We start from the raw sequence: 14183 nt of genomic DNA on the forward strand, positions 1-14183 counted from the left end.
GAGTCGCACCCGACCTCGCACCCGCCTCGGGCTTCGGCTCCCGATACCATGGACGTCGCGACCACGGCTGCTCAACTTCTGCTCCCTTCAGAACTCTCGGCCCCGTCAGATGTAATTACTGACATGCCGCAGCTCACTCCTCACTCTTCTACGGCTGTAGAAGTGATTCCAATCCAGTCGCGCTCACCGTCGGTCCGCAGCGTGGTTCCGTCTAACTTTTTGGAGCCCGACCCATCCGACCCTACTCAACACTACACGAAGTCTTCACTTCGACTCGGATCCTTCCGAGATGTCGCAGTTTCTCCCTTGTATAGGGAGTCAGCGACCCAAAGTTCTGCTCACTGACTTCGTTCTCGCTCTCCAGAAGACCAGTCCATGCCGCGTCGGATTCGATCACGCTCCCCAACGCCTCTGCCTCCTCCTCGAGTCCGCTCTCGCTCCCCACATAGACGCCGTGATTCCGGCTCCTCCACTTACTATGACCGTCATGACCTGTATGTGCGCCCGCACCTCGACTATCCATCTCGTCTGCACTACGACTACTCTTCTCAGTCGCGATCTCCTTCACCAAGGGTTAGGTCTCGCCATCGCCTCTCCCGTTCCCCTTCCTATGAGGGTACTCACCGTTCCAGATATCAAGAGCTGGGTCGTGATGTTATTACCCCTCGGATCCGCTATAACGACTCTCCTCGAACCCGTGCATACAACTCTCCTCGAACCCGTGCATACGGTCGCTCCGAGACCCTCCTCCAACCCGAGACTCTTCTCGAGCCCGTGACAACGATCGACTCCGAGACTTCTCCGAACTTCGAGAATCCGATTACCTGCCCTATCAGCACTCGGTACCGTCTCCAGTCCCAGATCGTCCTTGACCTCGGGACTCCAACAAACCCTGTATCATCTTCCCCAAGGCCTCGATGGCTCCCATCCGTATTTCTCCACCTCGACCGGCTCAGGACTCTCATGCTCCTAAGCCTCGGGCCTCGGCCTCGGAATCGATCGCACCACTCTCCTGATGCAGACGACTCCCACTCCGATAGGGAATCCTCCCCATCATCAGACTCGGAGGACCACCCTGCTTCTGTTGCCTCGGAGTCTGCACCACAGCTGCGCCTTTCGCCATCAGATGCTTCCAAAGCATACTTAAATCTTATCACCACGATGGCTGATGCTCTCAAAATTGCTTTGCCTTCTGACTCCCCTAAGGTTTCAGACATTGTACATGACTTAGTACAGGCTGACTTCCCACCAGGGTCGCTCCTGCCGATGCTACCTGTACATCTTGAGGGTTTGCGAGAGGCTTGGGACAAGCCGGCCTCTGTCCCACCTACTTCCAAACGATTCGACTCGCTCTACAGAGTACATGCCCCGGATGCTAAGTTCCTGGCGACGCATCCAGCGCCCAACTCTATTATAGTTCACTCTGCCACTAAGGCCAAGCCCTCCCGACACCCCACACCACCAGATCGCGAGGGTAGAAAACTTGATACCCTGGCACGGAAGTTATTCACTCTGGCTTCTACTAATTCTAAACTCAACAATTATTTAGCCTATTTCTCTGCGTATGTCTTCAATCTAGCGAACCAATTTACACCCCTTATTCCTTCCCTCCCTGAGACCTCTCAGAGAACGGCCTCCAACTTGGTGTCGGAATTGTCCAGAGTCTCCAAACAGCAGATAAACACCGTATGACATGCTGTTTCTTGTTCTTCGAGGGTCTTCGCTTTCTCCGTTGCCTTGCGCCATCATGCCTGGCTGCGTTCTACTAACTTGCAGCCAGACATCAAGCAGAAGATCGAGGATCTCCCCTTCGACGGCCTAGGCCTCTTCCATGCGTCCACGGACGAAGTGCTAACCTCTGTTGATGACGGCCGCAAACGTGCCAAGCGCCTGGGAGTTTCCCAACCTAACTCCCAACAATTCACTCGATCGAAAACATGGAGACCATCGTTTCAGAAACGGCAACGGTCACCAAAACAAAGTGACTACTGGAGGCGGAAGGGTGTACAACAAAAGCCTCATTTCCAGCAGAGACCTAAGCCCCAACAAACTAAGAAGGCCTCCCTCCAGACTAAGCAGTCTCTTTGACTCTCTTCAAACTCCACCTGCTTACCTGACACGTCTCTCACCCTTCCTTCACAACTGGAACTCGATCACAACCGACTCCTGGGTACTAACCATCGTGCACCTAGGCTACGCAATCGAGTTCATTTCACCACCTCACCACCACTATTTCATAGCTACCCCTCCCTCTCCTCACCTCCATCAGGAAATTCTGGACTTGCTCCAGAAAAATGCCATAGAACCCGTTCCTCCTGAACATCGAGGGACGGGCTTCTATTCGAGATACTTCCTGGTCCCCAAAAGGGATGGAGGCAAGCATCCTATCCTAGATCTTCGGAAGCTGAACAAACACATCGAATACAGGAGATTCAGAATGATATCCCTACAAACCATCTTGCCTCTGATTCCAAAGAACTCTTGGATGGCTTCTATAGATCTCCAGGACGCTTACTTCCATGTGACTATCCGACCTCAGCACCGGAAGTACCTTCGATTTGCTATGGGCCAACATCACTTCCAGTACATATCTCTGCCCTTCGGACTCTCCACTGCACCCAGGGTATTCACCAAGTGCATGGCGGTGGTCGCAGCTGCCCTCCGCATCCGGAACATACCAGTCTTCCCATACATCGACGACTGGCTCCTAGTTGCACCAACCCAGCACCAACTGGAGATCAATCTCCACACGACCCTTTCTCTCCTAACTTCTCTGGGCCTGTGCGTGAACACCACAAAATCGCACCTCACACCAACCCAGGACCTAAAGTTCATAGGGGCCCGTCTATGCACCTCCCTTCATCGTGCCTTCCTTCCGGAGGACCGAGCGCTGACCATTATCACTCTTGCCAAGTCACTGCAGCGACAGCCGCTCCAATCTGCCTTCATCATCCAACGTCTTCTGGGCCTTATGGCGGCCACTACATCGGTTCTTCGTTTTGCCAAACTCCGGATGAGACAAGTGCAGCTCTGGTTTGTGCGTGTTTTCCACCCTCACATGCAACCCCAGAGTACCTTGCTCACCGTTCCCCAGAGAGCACTTCTTTCTCTCACCTGGTGGACTGCACTCGACAACCTTCTCGCAGGCATGCCGTTCTTACCACCTCCTCCTACGGCTACTGTGACAACAGATGCCTCAAAGTGGGGATGGGGAGCCCACTTAGACGGCAAGACTGTCAGGGGACTTTGGACTCCCTCAGAGAGGGCCATGCACATAAACTGCTTAGAACTGATCGCGGTGCACAGGGCCCTGCATTCCTTCCTCCCACTCATCAGGGGTCGGCACGTTCAGATCTCCACAGACAATATGGCAACAGTCTTCTACATAAACAAACAGGGAGGCACCAGATCCCTCAGGCTGTGCCGTATAGCCATACTGCTCTGGGAATGGTGTGTCAAACACAACATCTATATGACTGCCGTTCACCTCCCGGGTGTGGAGAATGTTCTGGCCGACTCTCTCAGCAGGGTTCGCATAGACGACCACGAATGGTCCATCAACTTGACCTACCTTCGTCGCATCTTTCGCTGCTTCGGAACACCCACAGTGGACGTCTTTGCCTCCAAGGACAATGCCAAATGCCCCAGATTCTACACCAGGAGAGGCAACGACGCCTTCCTGCAGACTTGGAGAGGCTCTCTCCACTACCTCTTCCCTCCAACCCCCCTACTGACATGGGTACTGATGAAGATCGCGCGAGACGGCACGGACTGTATTCTCATTGCCCCGTGGTGGCCACGGCAACCATGGTTCACGAGACTGTTACAGATGTCCTGTCACACTTACCGTCGTCTTCCTCCTATGGGCGACCTCTTATCCCAGGCCAACGGCCAGATATTACACCACAACCCTCAGGTCCTGGCCCTGACGGCCTGGAGAATCCGACCTCCTTCCTCTCTACTGAAGTAGCCAATATTATCCTAAACGCGAGAAAGCCTTCCACCAGACTTTCGTACCAACGTAAATGGAAGAGCTTCTGTTCATTCGCGACCTCCAATCATCTACGAGCAGAATCAGCGCCTCTAAATATGATCCTTGATTATCTACTATCCCTACAGAGATCTGGACTCTGCTACTCCTCCTTGAAAGTTCACCTCTCCGCCATTTCTGCGTTCCATGACCCCGTTGACGGCAAGACTGTGTTCTCTCATAGTCTCTCCAAATCCTTTCTTAAGGATTTGGAGGGCATGCTGCACCTTCACCCACCGGTTAAACCATTCGTTCCGACCTGGAGTTTATCCCTAGTTCTTTCTTGCTTAATAAAAACTCCTTTTGAACCCATGGCTACCATCGATCTCAACCTTCTATCTTGGAAGACTGCATTGTTAGTTGCCCTTACCTCAGGAAGGCGCGCTAGTGAGTTATGTGCTTTCCGACATGACTCCCCCTACATCATTTTTCATAAGGACAAGGTTGTTCTCCGACTAGACCCTGCATTCTTGCCTAAAGTCGTCTCCCAGTTCCACTTATCGACATCGACTTCCTTACCTACATTCTTCTCCAACCCTACTGACGCGGGACAGAGAGCTCTGCATTCCTTGGACGTCAGAAGGGCTTTATCTTTCTATCTTGCTCGTACACAACCTTTCCGTAAGGACCCTAATCTGTTTGTGGCCTACGGTAAATCTCACAGGGGACACAAAATTTCCACCCAGAGACTATCTAAATGGGTGGTTAGTGCCATCAGGTTGTGCTACGAATTATCGAAACAGCCTCTACCCGAGGGCCTTAAGGCCCACTCTACAAGGGCGGTTTCGACTTCCTCGGCCTTTCTTCAGGGCGTCTCCCTAGAGGACATCTGTGCTGCTGCATCTTGGTCCTCTCCTTCCACGTTCGTCTCCCATTATGCCCTGGACGTTCGTGCGAGACGAGACGCCTCCTTCGGCCAAGCGGTCCTCAGATCCATCTTCCACTGAAGCCATGGGTGAGTGCATCCGCTTACATCTATAATCTGTATGTTGTGATGTATTTATTTTGTGACTAACTCTTTTCTCTCACCAGCACCCTCCTCCAGGACATTCAGCTGGCTAGTCACCCATGTGTGGGACTGCACAGAGACCACAAAGAAGATAAACAGGTTGCTTACCTGTAACTGATGATCTTCGAGTGGTCATCTGTGCAGTCACACACGCCCACCCAGCCTTCCCCGCTGCTGGCCTCTTGTAATCGTTGCTTAACCTTGTATAGTGTTAGTGCCAGTGGCGGCTGGAAGAAACTGAGTGGAATGGGCGCCCTCCCCCCGCTCCAGGCATGCGCAGTCGCTGCCTGCTCCCCAGGGCGGGAGGAGAGCGCGCCAAAAAACGCTATAGGCGAGCTATTGGAGCTCCGAGGTATGGATCCGTTGCCTGCGGCAAGACCCATGTGTGTGACTGCACAGATGACCACTCAAAGATCATCAGTTACAGGTAAGCAACCTGTTTTTCCAGGGTCAGATCTTGGTTTCCAAGATACAAAAGACAGCAATGGAAAGGGCAGGGGTAGCTATTAGGGAAGACTGGCCTGCCACCCACTTGCAGAGGCTTCATGAACCTGAACCACAGGTTGGGAAACAGTGGCCTAGGCCTCACAGTCAACCTTTATCTGGGAATCCATGGGAGGTTCAAAGGGATTAGTATATTTAGAATAAGATTGTTGTGAAGCCTCTTCCCCATGCCAGATCTGTCATAAGCTCTTCCATATCTTATCAACAGGCAGCAGCTCCAAGAGTTACGCCTCAAGCAGAAACAAAAAGCGGCTCTATCAAGAGAAAAGAAGGTGGAACTCCAGGGAGAGTCTGGTGGTGAGAAGGTCAAGGTTTACAGGCAAAAGATGGTCTCCAGAACAACAGCAGTGCCGACCTGTGCCCAGGTAGGACAGAAATGGAAACATTTTCCCTGTTCATTATTTTCTCCACTGCCCTGTCAGGTACTTCTATAGAAATAGGAAGGGAAATGGAAAGACCTGTTGAATTCTACATGCGTACATCAATGGTAGGGACCAAAACCCCCTCAGATTAAGTGCTTACCTGTACACAATTCTGCTGACTTTAAACTGGCTGAAGTCAGTTGAACTAAGTTGATGTTTGGCCCTGTAAAATCCAAATAGCCCTCCCTTTGACTCCTTATGCTGGTTCTTGAGAATGATCTGCAGCAACTGCAGCCAGTTTGGTGTAGTGGTTAAGTGTGTAGACTCTTATCTGGGAGAACCCAGTCCTCACTTGCAGCTGCTGCAACGGCCTTGCATCAGCCGCAGCTCTCACAGAGCTGTCCTTGAAAGGGCAGCTTCTTGTGAGAGAGCTCTTGGCTCCACCTACCTCACAGGGTATTTGTTGTGGGGGATGAAGGTAAAGGAGATTGTGAGCTGCTCTGAGAATCTGGATTCAGAGTGAAGGGTGGGATATAAATCCACCACCACCACCACCTCCTCCTCCTCCTCCTTCTTAACTGTTTTATTTATCATATTAACATCCTGTCTTTCCTCTGAGAAGCTCAGTGTGGTACACAAAGGGGCTGTCAAATTGTATCTCCCCAGCCACCAAGTAGAGTGTGTTAGGCTGAGCAGGAGAGTCACGTGCTCAAAGGCAGCCATTGTATTTCATGGCTCGGCAAGGATTTGTTGTCACTTTTGAAGCTCTCTCTGGTCTCTCATCTACATGCATCTGCTATATCTCACAATCTCAGCATCACAGGCAGGGACAGGGCATGTGGATGCCATCCCCACAGGCCTTTGCCCCACTTGCTTCAGGGGTGGTTTTTCCTATCCCCCATGTGGAAACAGCCAAGAGTAACAAATTGGGGAGAAGGGAGGGAGCAGCGCAGGAGGAACATGAACAAAGGCACCTACGTGTGACGAGGGCATGAAGCTTTAAGAACATAAGAAGAGTCCTGCTGAATCAGGCCAATAGTCCATCTAGTCCAGCCTCCTGTCTCACAGAACAGCTGACTAGTTCCTCTGGATGACCAGCAACCGGGCATAGAGGCTGAGGCCTTCCCCCTGAGGTTGCCTCCTGGCTGTGAGATTTAGAGGTTTAGTACCTCTGAATGTGGAAGTTCCCCTCAGTCACCATGGCTAGTAGCCACTGATAGACATATCCTCCATGAATCTATCTAATCCCCTTTTAAAGCTGTCTATTCTTGTGTCCATCACGGCATCTTCTGGCAGTGAATTCCACATTTCAATCGCTCTCCTTTTGCCCATCCTGGACCTACTGCCCATCAGTTTCATTTGGATGTCCCCAAGTTCTACATTTCTTTGAAAAAGCCACCAGAATTTATAATCTTGTCTTTATATTTATTCTATTTATTAGGAGCACTGATACCTGATCTTTTCTCTTTCGAGGTTTTAAGCTCTTTTTATTTCCTGGGGCATTTAGTAAGTGACAGGCATGTTCCTAGAGTTTGAATTGATGTTTCACTGAACTACATTGTTGTTTCTCATTAAGTATGTTCTGAACCACTAAGGGGAAAGAAAGCAGGGCATAAATATTTTAATTAATTCATTAATTGATCTAACAAAAATCTGAAGATAAATTCAGTGGGGAAGGCAACAAAAAAGAAAGAGTACTAAATATTTAAGGAGGGCTGGATATTAGGGGGATAGCTTATACCCAAGAGCTGTAGGACAGAGGAGGGGAGGAAGGAAGGGTTACTTGGCTAATAGGGAGTATTCCAAGGGATGGGGGAAAGGACATTAGTAGAAAGAGGGAGAACAACTCAATGAGATGATTCTGAGCAAGGCGTTGGCAGTCCAAACCTAAACTCTGGACTCCAGCACATTGCTTGACTTTGGAGCAGCACTGGTGCCACTAGCCAGTATGGGTTAGTTATAATGGTTGTTGATGTTTCTGGTGACTAATAAACACTGATCAATTCTAGAGACTCATGGGCATCTGACCCTTCGTCTATGAGCTCAGTGCTCTTTTGTGATTCTCTTTTCTCTCTACTCAGCCTCAGGTTTGTTCAGAGTCTGAGCCTGGGACTGCTGATCTGCTTCAGAGTTGCTCATATGAGCAGGACCCCAAGAAGGAAGCCATTTGTGTCGATCCAAATCTCTTCCATTCAGAGAGCCCTGGGCCAAACAGCTGTCCAGAAACACCAGAGAAACATCCCGTGAGGCCTTATAGCTCCGTGCCTGACCTTATCAGGGAGAATTCATCCAATACTGCAGAGCAAAGTCATTCCAACCCAGAACTGGGGGACACCATTAGCAATCATCACTCTTCAACAAATGTGAACATATCAGCAGTAAGTAACAAAGCTGTCTTTGTAGCAAATTATTGCTGCATTGCTTCTGAAATCTCAGTTCTGCATCAGGCAAAAAGCTCAAAGCCAGTCCTTTGCCCAGTGTTGCTCAAAAGACTTTCTTGGTTTGGTACAGTGCTATTTAGATGTAATGGATTGGATCTAGACTAAATTTTTTGCTAACAAAAGGCGTTTCCATTGTTCGGTCTCTGAAGAAGGCCCACTTGGGTCGAAACATGTAAATCACTATGGTTTTCTCTTGGACACATGCCACTTTTTACTATATTATGAGGCTTGTGCTGGGCCCTGATATGCTTTTAAACAGGGCTTTTTTTTAGCAGGAATGCACAGGAATTCAGTTCCGGCCTGCTCGGTGTCAGGGTGTGTGACCTAATATGCAAATGAGTTTGTGCTGGACTTTTTCTACAAAAAAAAAGCCCTGCTTTTAAATGTCTTTGTAATAAACACATGCATTTTTATTTACAATTAGTTTATATTTCATTTTAGCTTTTGACCCTGCTTTTGCTTTCTAACTTACCTTTCAGGTTCTTGATTCAGTTTTGTTGTGTTCCCCCCCCCCTCTCTTTTTCCTACTTGATTTTGAGGGTGGAGCCTGAGGAGGATGGGATTTGGGGAGGGGAGGGAGCAAAGTATAATGCTATAGAGCACACTTTCCAAAAAGGTCATTTTTCCAGGTGAACTGATCTCTGTCGCCTGGAGATTAGTGCTAATAGCAGGAGATCTCCAGCCACCACCTGGAGAATGGCAACTCTATGGGGGACAGAGACCCACAAGAATTGCACGAGCAGCGAAGCAGGGGTCTGTAATAGGAGGAGGAAATTGGTGGGAATTACAATTCCCCTTCTATTAGAGGAAAATTTAGACTTGATCCAACCTGCCATCTCCAAATAGGGAGCAGGGTGATCAGGATCAAAGACCTGGATTGCATAAGAAAGAGGTTCATGGCTTTCAAATGGGTCCCAGCCTCCCAGGTGCTCACTTTTTGTGTTACCCAAATATTTCTACATGTCTAGATATAACAATATGGTACAGTGGTGGCAGCTTCCGTGTATAAAACACAGATAGGAAACTTGATTGGTTTGCTTATGCTAGACTACTGAAACCCCTCAGAAGCGAGTCTTAGTTTGAGATCAGATTGTCTTAAGTGGATCAGCCCCTGGGTCTCTGACAGATGAGCTGCTGGAAAGGTTGTCCACAAAGGCAACTGGGACTCTCACCGATTTACCTTTTCTCCTTTACCAGCTCCAACCAACAGATGAGTTTCCAAAAATATTTGCAAAAGAAAGCCCCTGTCCTCCCAAGCAGCTGCCGGAGATGTTGCAGCCTCGTGCTGCAAGCGCAATGGCAGCTGGAAGGCCTTTCTGTAGCCCAAGGACAGTTAAAAATTTTCAGCTTTTCGGAAGCGAACACGGCCAGCTGCATGCTACAGGAACCACAGCCTCTGCGTGTCCATCTGTCCGGAGGCTGAGAATGAATTTCCCAAAGAACAACAGTGAAAAAAGCAGTATCTTGGTCTCAGAATTGTTTAGCAAGATCAGCTTCACTGCGGTGGAGAAACCTTTCAGTTTTTCACTGCACCAGCCTCGCCGCCTTCCCAGCAGAGCACGTGAGTGCTGATTTCTTGGCTTCCTGGCATCTGAGCATGTTGTGTATCTGCCTAAGCAGAGGCAAATTGGGTGTTTGACTTCAGTCTGGCAAAATGTAAGACAGGGCTGTCTGGTTGTATTGCAAGCTTTTAGGTATCCACAGGTTCTTCCTCAAACATTGGGCAGAAGCAGGGTTGTTCTGGTTTGGGGAACTGAGCACAGTTCCGCAGGCACAAGACCTTGTTCAACACCTAGTGCTTTCCTCTCTGTAAATATTATCATGCCCTGGAATTGGGTGTGCAAGATCTCACGTAAGTGAAAACTCAAGTGGGGATACACAACATTTTACTTAGTACAGCCACCACAGCCTTTTCCCTGTGTTTACCCACGTACAAGAGTTTTAACCCAAGTAAAAACTTTGCATGGGATCCAACCCATGGAGTTGGATCCAGTGCATCAGCCTGTTGCCCATTAAATAAATATATGCAAAATCTCTGTAAAAGTGCCTTTTATTGATCTTGAATTACTGGGCCAGTATTGCTTAATTTGCTGTTTTAAAGGCTATTCATTTTAAGAAGGAAAGTTCATCTTTTCTATTTCCTTTTTTATTGATTATCTAGACTTATAGAATAGAGATTGCCCTTCTTACCATGGTTTAAACTCAGAAATCAAAATGACTTCAAACCTGTATATCGAAGCTCCGTAGAACTTCAGAACAGCCAAATTTAAAAAGTTGTTGGCAATGATTTGAGGTGAACACTGGACAGCTTTAGCTGAATGTGTCTTTTCTTGTTAAGACAGCTATTGCGTATCAGTCCTGGATTGCAAAATATTTGTTCAATTGGGATATAATGGGGAAAGGGTGAGGGGAAGTTTAATTTTCATTTTGATCAAACTTTGCAAACAGAAGATGGACGTGGGACTTCGGAGGATACCTGCAGAGAGTAGCCCTTTGTCTGGCACAGCTCAGGATTTCAAAGCTGCCATGAAGCTGTCCTAATCAGCGTTCCCTCTAAGCTGAGTTAGTGTGAGCTAGCTCCCAGTTTTTTAGCCTCCAGCTCACACATTTTTGCCTTAGGAGAAATGGCCCCAGAACAAACGAATTAATGCAGTATCTCACAACTTTAATGCCAGTAGCTCACAACGTAGATTTTTTTTGCTCACAAAGATTCCACAGCTTAGAGGGAGTATTGGTCTTAATGTGTTATCGGTCCCCCACCCAGGGCCAGCGCTAGATGATCTGCCACCCTAGGCAGCAGTGCTGCGGCTCCACCCCAGAACATAATTTACGGTTCTCTGGAAGAACCCTCCCCCCAGAAATGGTTTCAGGATTTTGGCTCCCACATGGCCCTCCACTGTTATCCTAGTGTTCCCCCCCCACCCCGCCAAAATATTTTTGTCTGTACGTGTATGATCTTGCGTGTGTGCAATCTCACTTCTGTGTCACACAGAAAGCGCCCTGCTCCCAAGAGACATCCATCTGAGCAGCAGGAACGCATCATCTTACAGAAGGCCAGGAAGATTCTACAACACACATTGGATAAATATGCAAAAGCCAGCCTTTCAGCAGCACAGCTTGCAAGACCTTCTGGTGATCTCAGGGGTGAACCAGCAGCAGTCGAAGAAAACAGAGAATCCAATGTGAGGAGACGTCTCAGGGGCCAAGTAACAGGCAAGAATGACTGCCAGCTTACTCAGATCTCACTAAGTAAAGGTGGACTTACTCACAAATAGACCTGTTTAGATTTAATCCGCGCACGTAGCAAATGGTAAAATGTAGGGACGAGGTGACCTTAAGGCAGGAGAATCTTCCATGTAGTTGACTTACTGCAGCCACCGGTCACGACCGTATGTAGATAAATTTTTTTAAAATGAACTTCTGCACAAATTAGGGTTGCCATTCTCCAGGTGGGGGAAGGGGATCCCCCGGTTTGGGTCATCAGAAAGGGAGGGAGGGGAGGAAAATGTCTGCTGGATATTCCATTATTCCCTATGGAGACCAATTTCCATAGGGTATAATGAAGAATTGATCCTTGGGTATCTGGGGCTCTGCGGCGGCTGTTTTTTGAGATAGTGCACCAAATTTGCAGCATAGCATTCAGGGCCTCTCTTCAAAACACCCTCCAAGTTTCAGGGGGTCCAATTCTATGATCCCACAAAGAAGGTGCCCCTATCCTTCAATATTTCCAATGGAGGGGAGACATTTGAAAGGTGTGCAGTCCCTTTAAATGTGATGGCCAGAACTCCCTTTGGAGTTGTTATGCTTGTCACAAACTTGCTCCTGGCACCACCCCCAATGTCTCCTGGCACCACCCCCAAAGTCCCCAGATATTTCTTGAATTGGACTTGGCAACCCTGGCACAAATACAAGACAAGCTATGTTGTTTGGCCTGTGTAAATGATGCAAAATTATTCAAATTTACACTTCCTTCACTTGCAAACTGGATTCTTGTTCTGTTTTCCATAGTGACAGTCAACACGCTCCACTGGATCTTAAAATCTGATAGCTCTGCTCAGCTTTGCTTGGGCTACAGCTATTTCTCCAGACATTTGTCAAATACTTCCAAGTAGTGTTCCCACTAAGCTGAGTTAGTGTGAGCTAGCTCACAATTTTTTCACCTCCAGCTCACACATTTTTATCTCTAGGGTTTGTAGAGTCTTTCGGGATCAAGTGCCGTGTTCTACTGGAGAAAGTTTTCCTTCCAGACGTTTCGTTCTCAGCTGCGGAGAACATCCTCAGGAAAAATGTCTGCTCAGGAAAAATGGTCCTAGAGCAACCTAATTTATGCAGCAGCTCACGTTTAATGCTAATAGCTCACAAAGTAGAATTTTTGCTCACAAGACTCCACAGCTTAGAGGCAACATTGCTTCCAAGCCCACCTCTCCAACTGACAAGAAGCTTACCCTTTATAAAATGCAAACTGAGGTTCTGAGGATGCTTGTTAAAATCAGCCACCCCACTTCCTGTTTTCACCCACTTCAAGCATGGTTTTGAACATAATTGTAATGCATAGCATAATTTAACCGTTTATGCTGCAATATTTTTGACATTTGGAGGGCATAAAACTCTTCATTGTTTCCTCTGTAATCTTCAGAAGCCATTAGGTTCAGTTGCAGATTAATCTAGAAAACATGGTATAGAATGGAAACAAGGACTGAAAATGTCTGCTGTCTCTGACAGTCAGTTGGACAATCTATATGTGTGTGTATTTTTAGGAAGTGGGTGAGTCCAGGTAGGGCTTTTGCCCAGCAAGATTTCTGATTGACCATTGGAGATTTGATTGACTGCATAGATGTTTAAAAATGTTGCTTTGGCAGCAGCTGTCCCCACAGCACAAGGAACTATATTGTGTTAACTGAAGTTAAGCTGTGGTGATGGTTTTGTGGCTGGCTCCGCCTCCTGCAGCAGACATTTTGTGACAACCATTTTGTTGTCGCACCCACCACGCCATGTCAAAATTCAAAATGTGACCACAGGCTCTAAAAGGTCGAAGACCCCTGATCTATACAGTGACTTCTTTTCTTCTGAGGGGTTACCCTTCCAATTTAAAGCTTCCGATTTCACACCAATCATAATTCCAGCCATGTTGCATTTTATTCCACCAATAACATCCTGCATTTCCTGTCCATGTGGATTGGAGAAGATGGTGGTGCATTACAGACAGGGGTTATCCTGTGGGACTTTATTTTTCGTAGCAGGCAACACATACGCGCTTACAAGTCTATGACCGTGCATGGTATACAAAAAATATTAGAGCAATTAGAAAGACTTATGAGTTTTTTTCCAATTAACTGTGTAGAGTTGAAAGAGGTCAGCAATAACCAAGAAGTAAAAAAAGAGAGCTCACCTGTTTTTTTATTAGAATAGCAGATGTAGAGAAAATCTGCTAATGCTACGAAAGTTTTGAATGAAGCCAGGTTCATACAGATACTGTAGGAATAGAAGTCCAAGAAGGGCCATCAGGCATTTGTCCAATAACAGTGGGAAGGCATGGCCATGGTCAAAGTACATGTAGTGCTTCAAGGAAAGCACTCTCCTAAGGTCATTGTTATCATCACCAAGCCCCACCGGCTGGAGGAGGAAATACAACCACAGTTCACATTTCACACTGGTTGTGCTTACTAAGACCACAAATTGACTCTTGGAAGAAATGGGAAACGGATGAAGAAAATACATGGGGTTGGAGCCAGCCACCTTTTCACTCAGTGTCACCCAATTGCCCTTCATACTATAGAGCCTGTGCCTTGTGCTGTTGTGCCTACAAGCTCTGTGTTCTCCAGCATAATTTTCTGGGT

At 47.8% G+C, this 14183-nt stretch overlaps 1 protein-coding gene across 1 annotated transcript in view; it reads left to right on the forward strand.

Moving 5' to 3' along the window:
• Positions 1–10887, forward strand: part of TTLL6 (tubulin tyrosine ligase like 6) — a 37923-nt gene extending 27036 nt beyond the window's left edge. The window contains exons 10-12 of the mRNA XM_060255236.1: positions 5752–5908; positions 7987–8283; positions 10795–10887. Coding sequence (XP_060111219.1) covers positions 5752–5908; positions 7987–8283; positions 10795–10887 — 547 coding nt within the window. The remainder of the gene's footprint in view (positions 1–5751; positions 5909–7986; positions 8284–10794) is intronic.
• The last annotated feature ends 3296 nt before the right edge of the window (positions 10888–14183 follow it).

The sequence above is a fragment of the Heteronotia binoei genome, chromosome 15 (genome assembly GCF_032191835.1).
Source record: "Heteronotia binoei isolate CCM8104 ecotype False Entrance Well chromosome 15, APGP_CSIRO_Hbin_v1, whole genome shotgun sequence".
NCBI classification, from domain to species: Eukaryota; Metazoa; Chordata; class Lepidosauria; order Squamata; family Gekkonidae; genus Heteronotia; species Heteronotia binoei.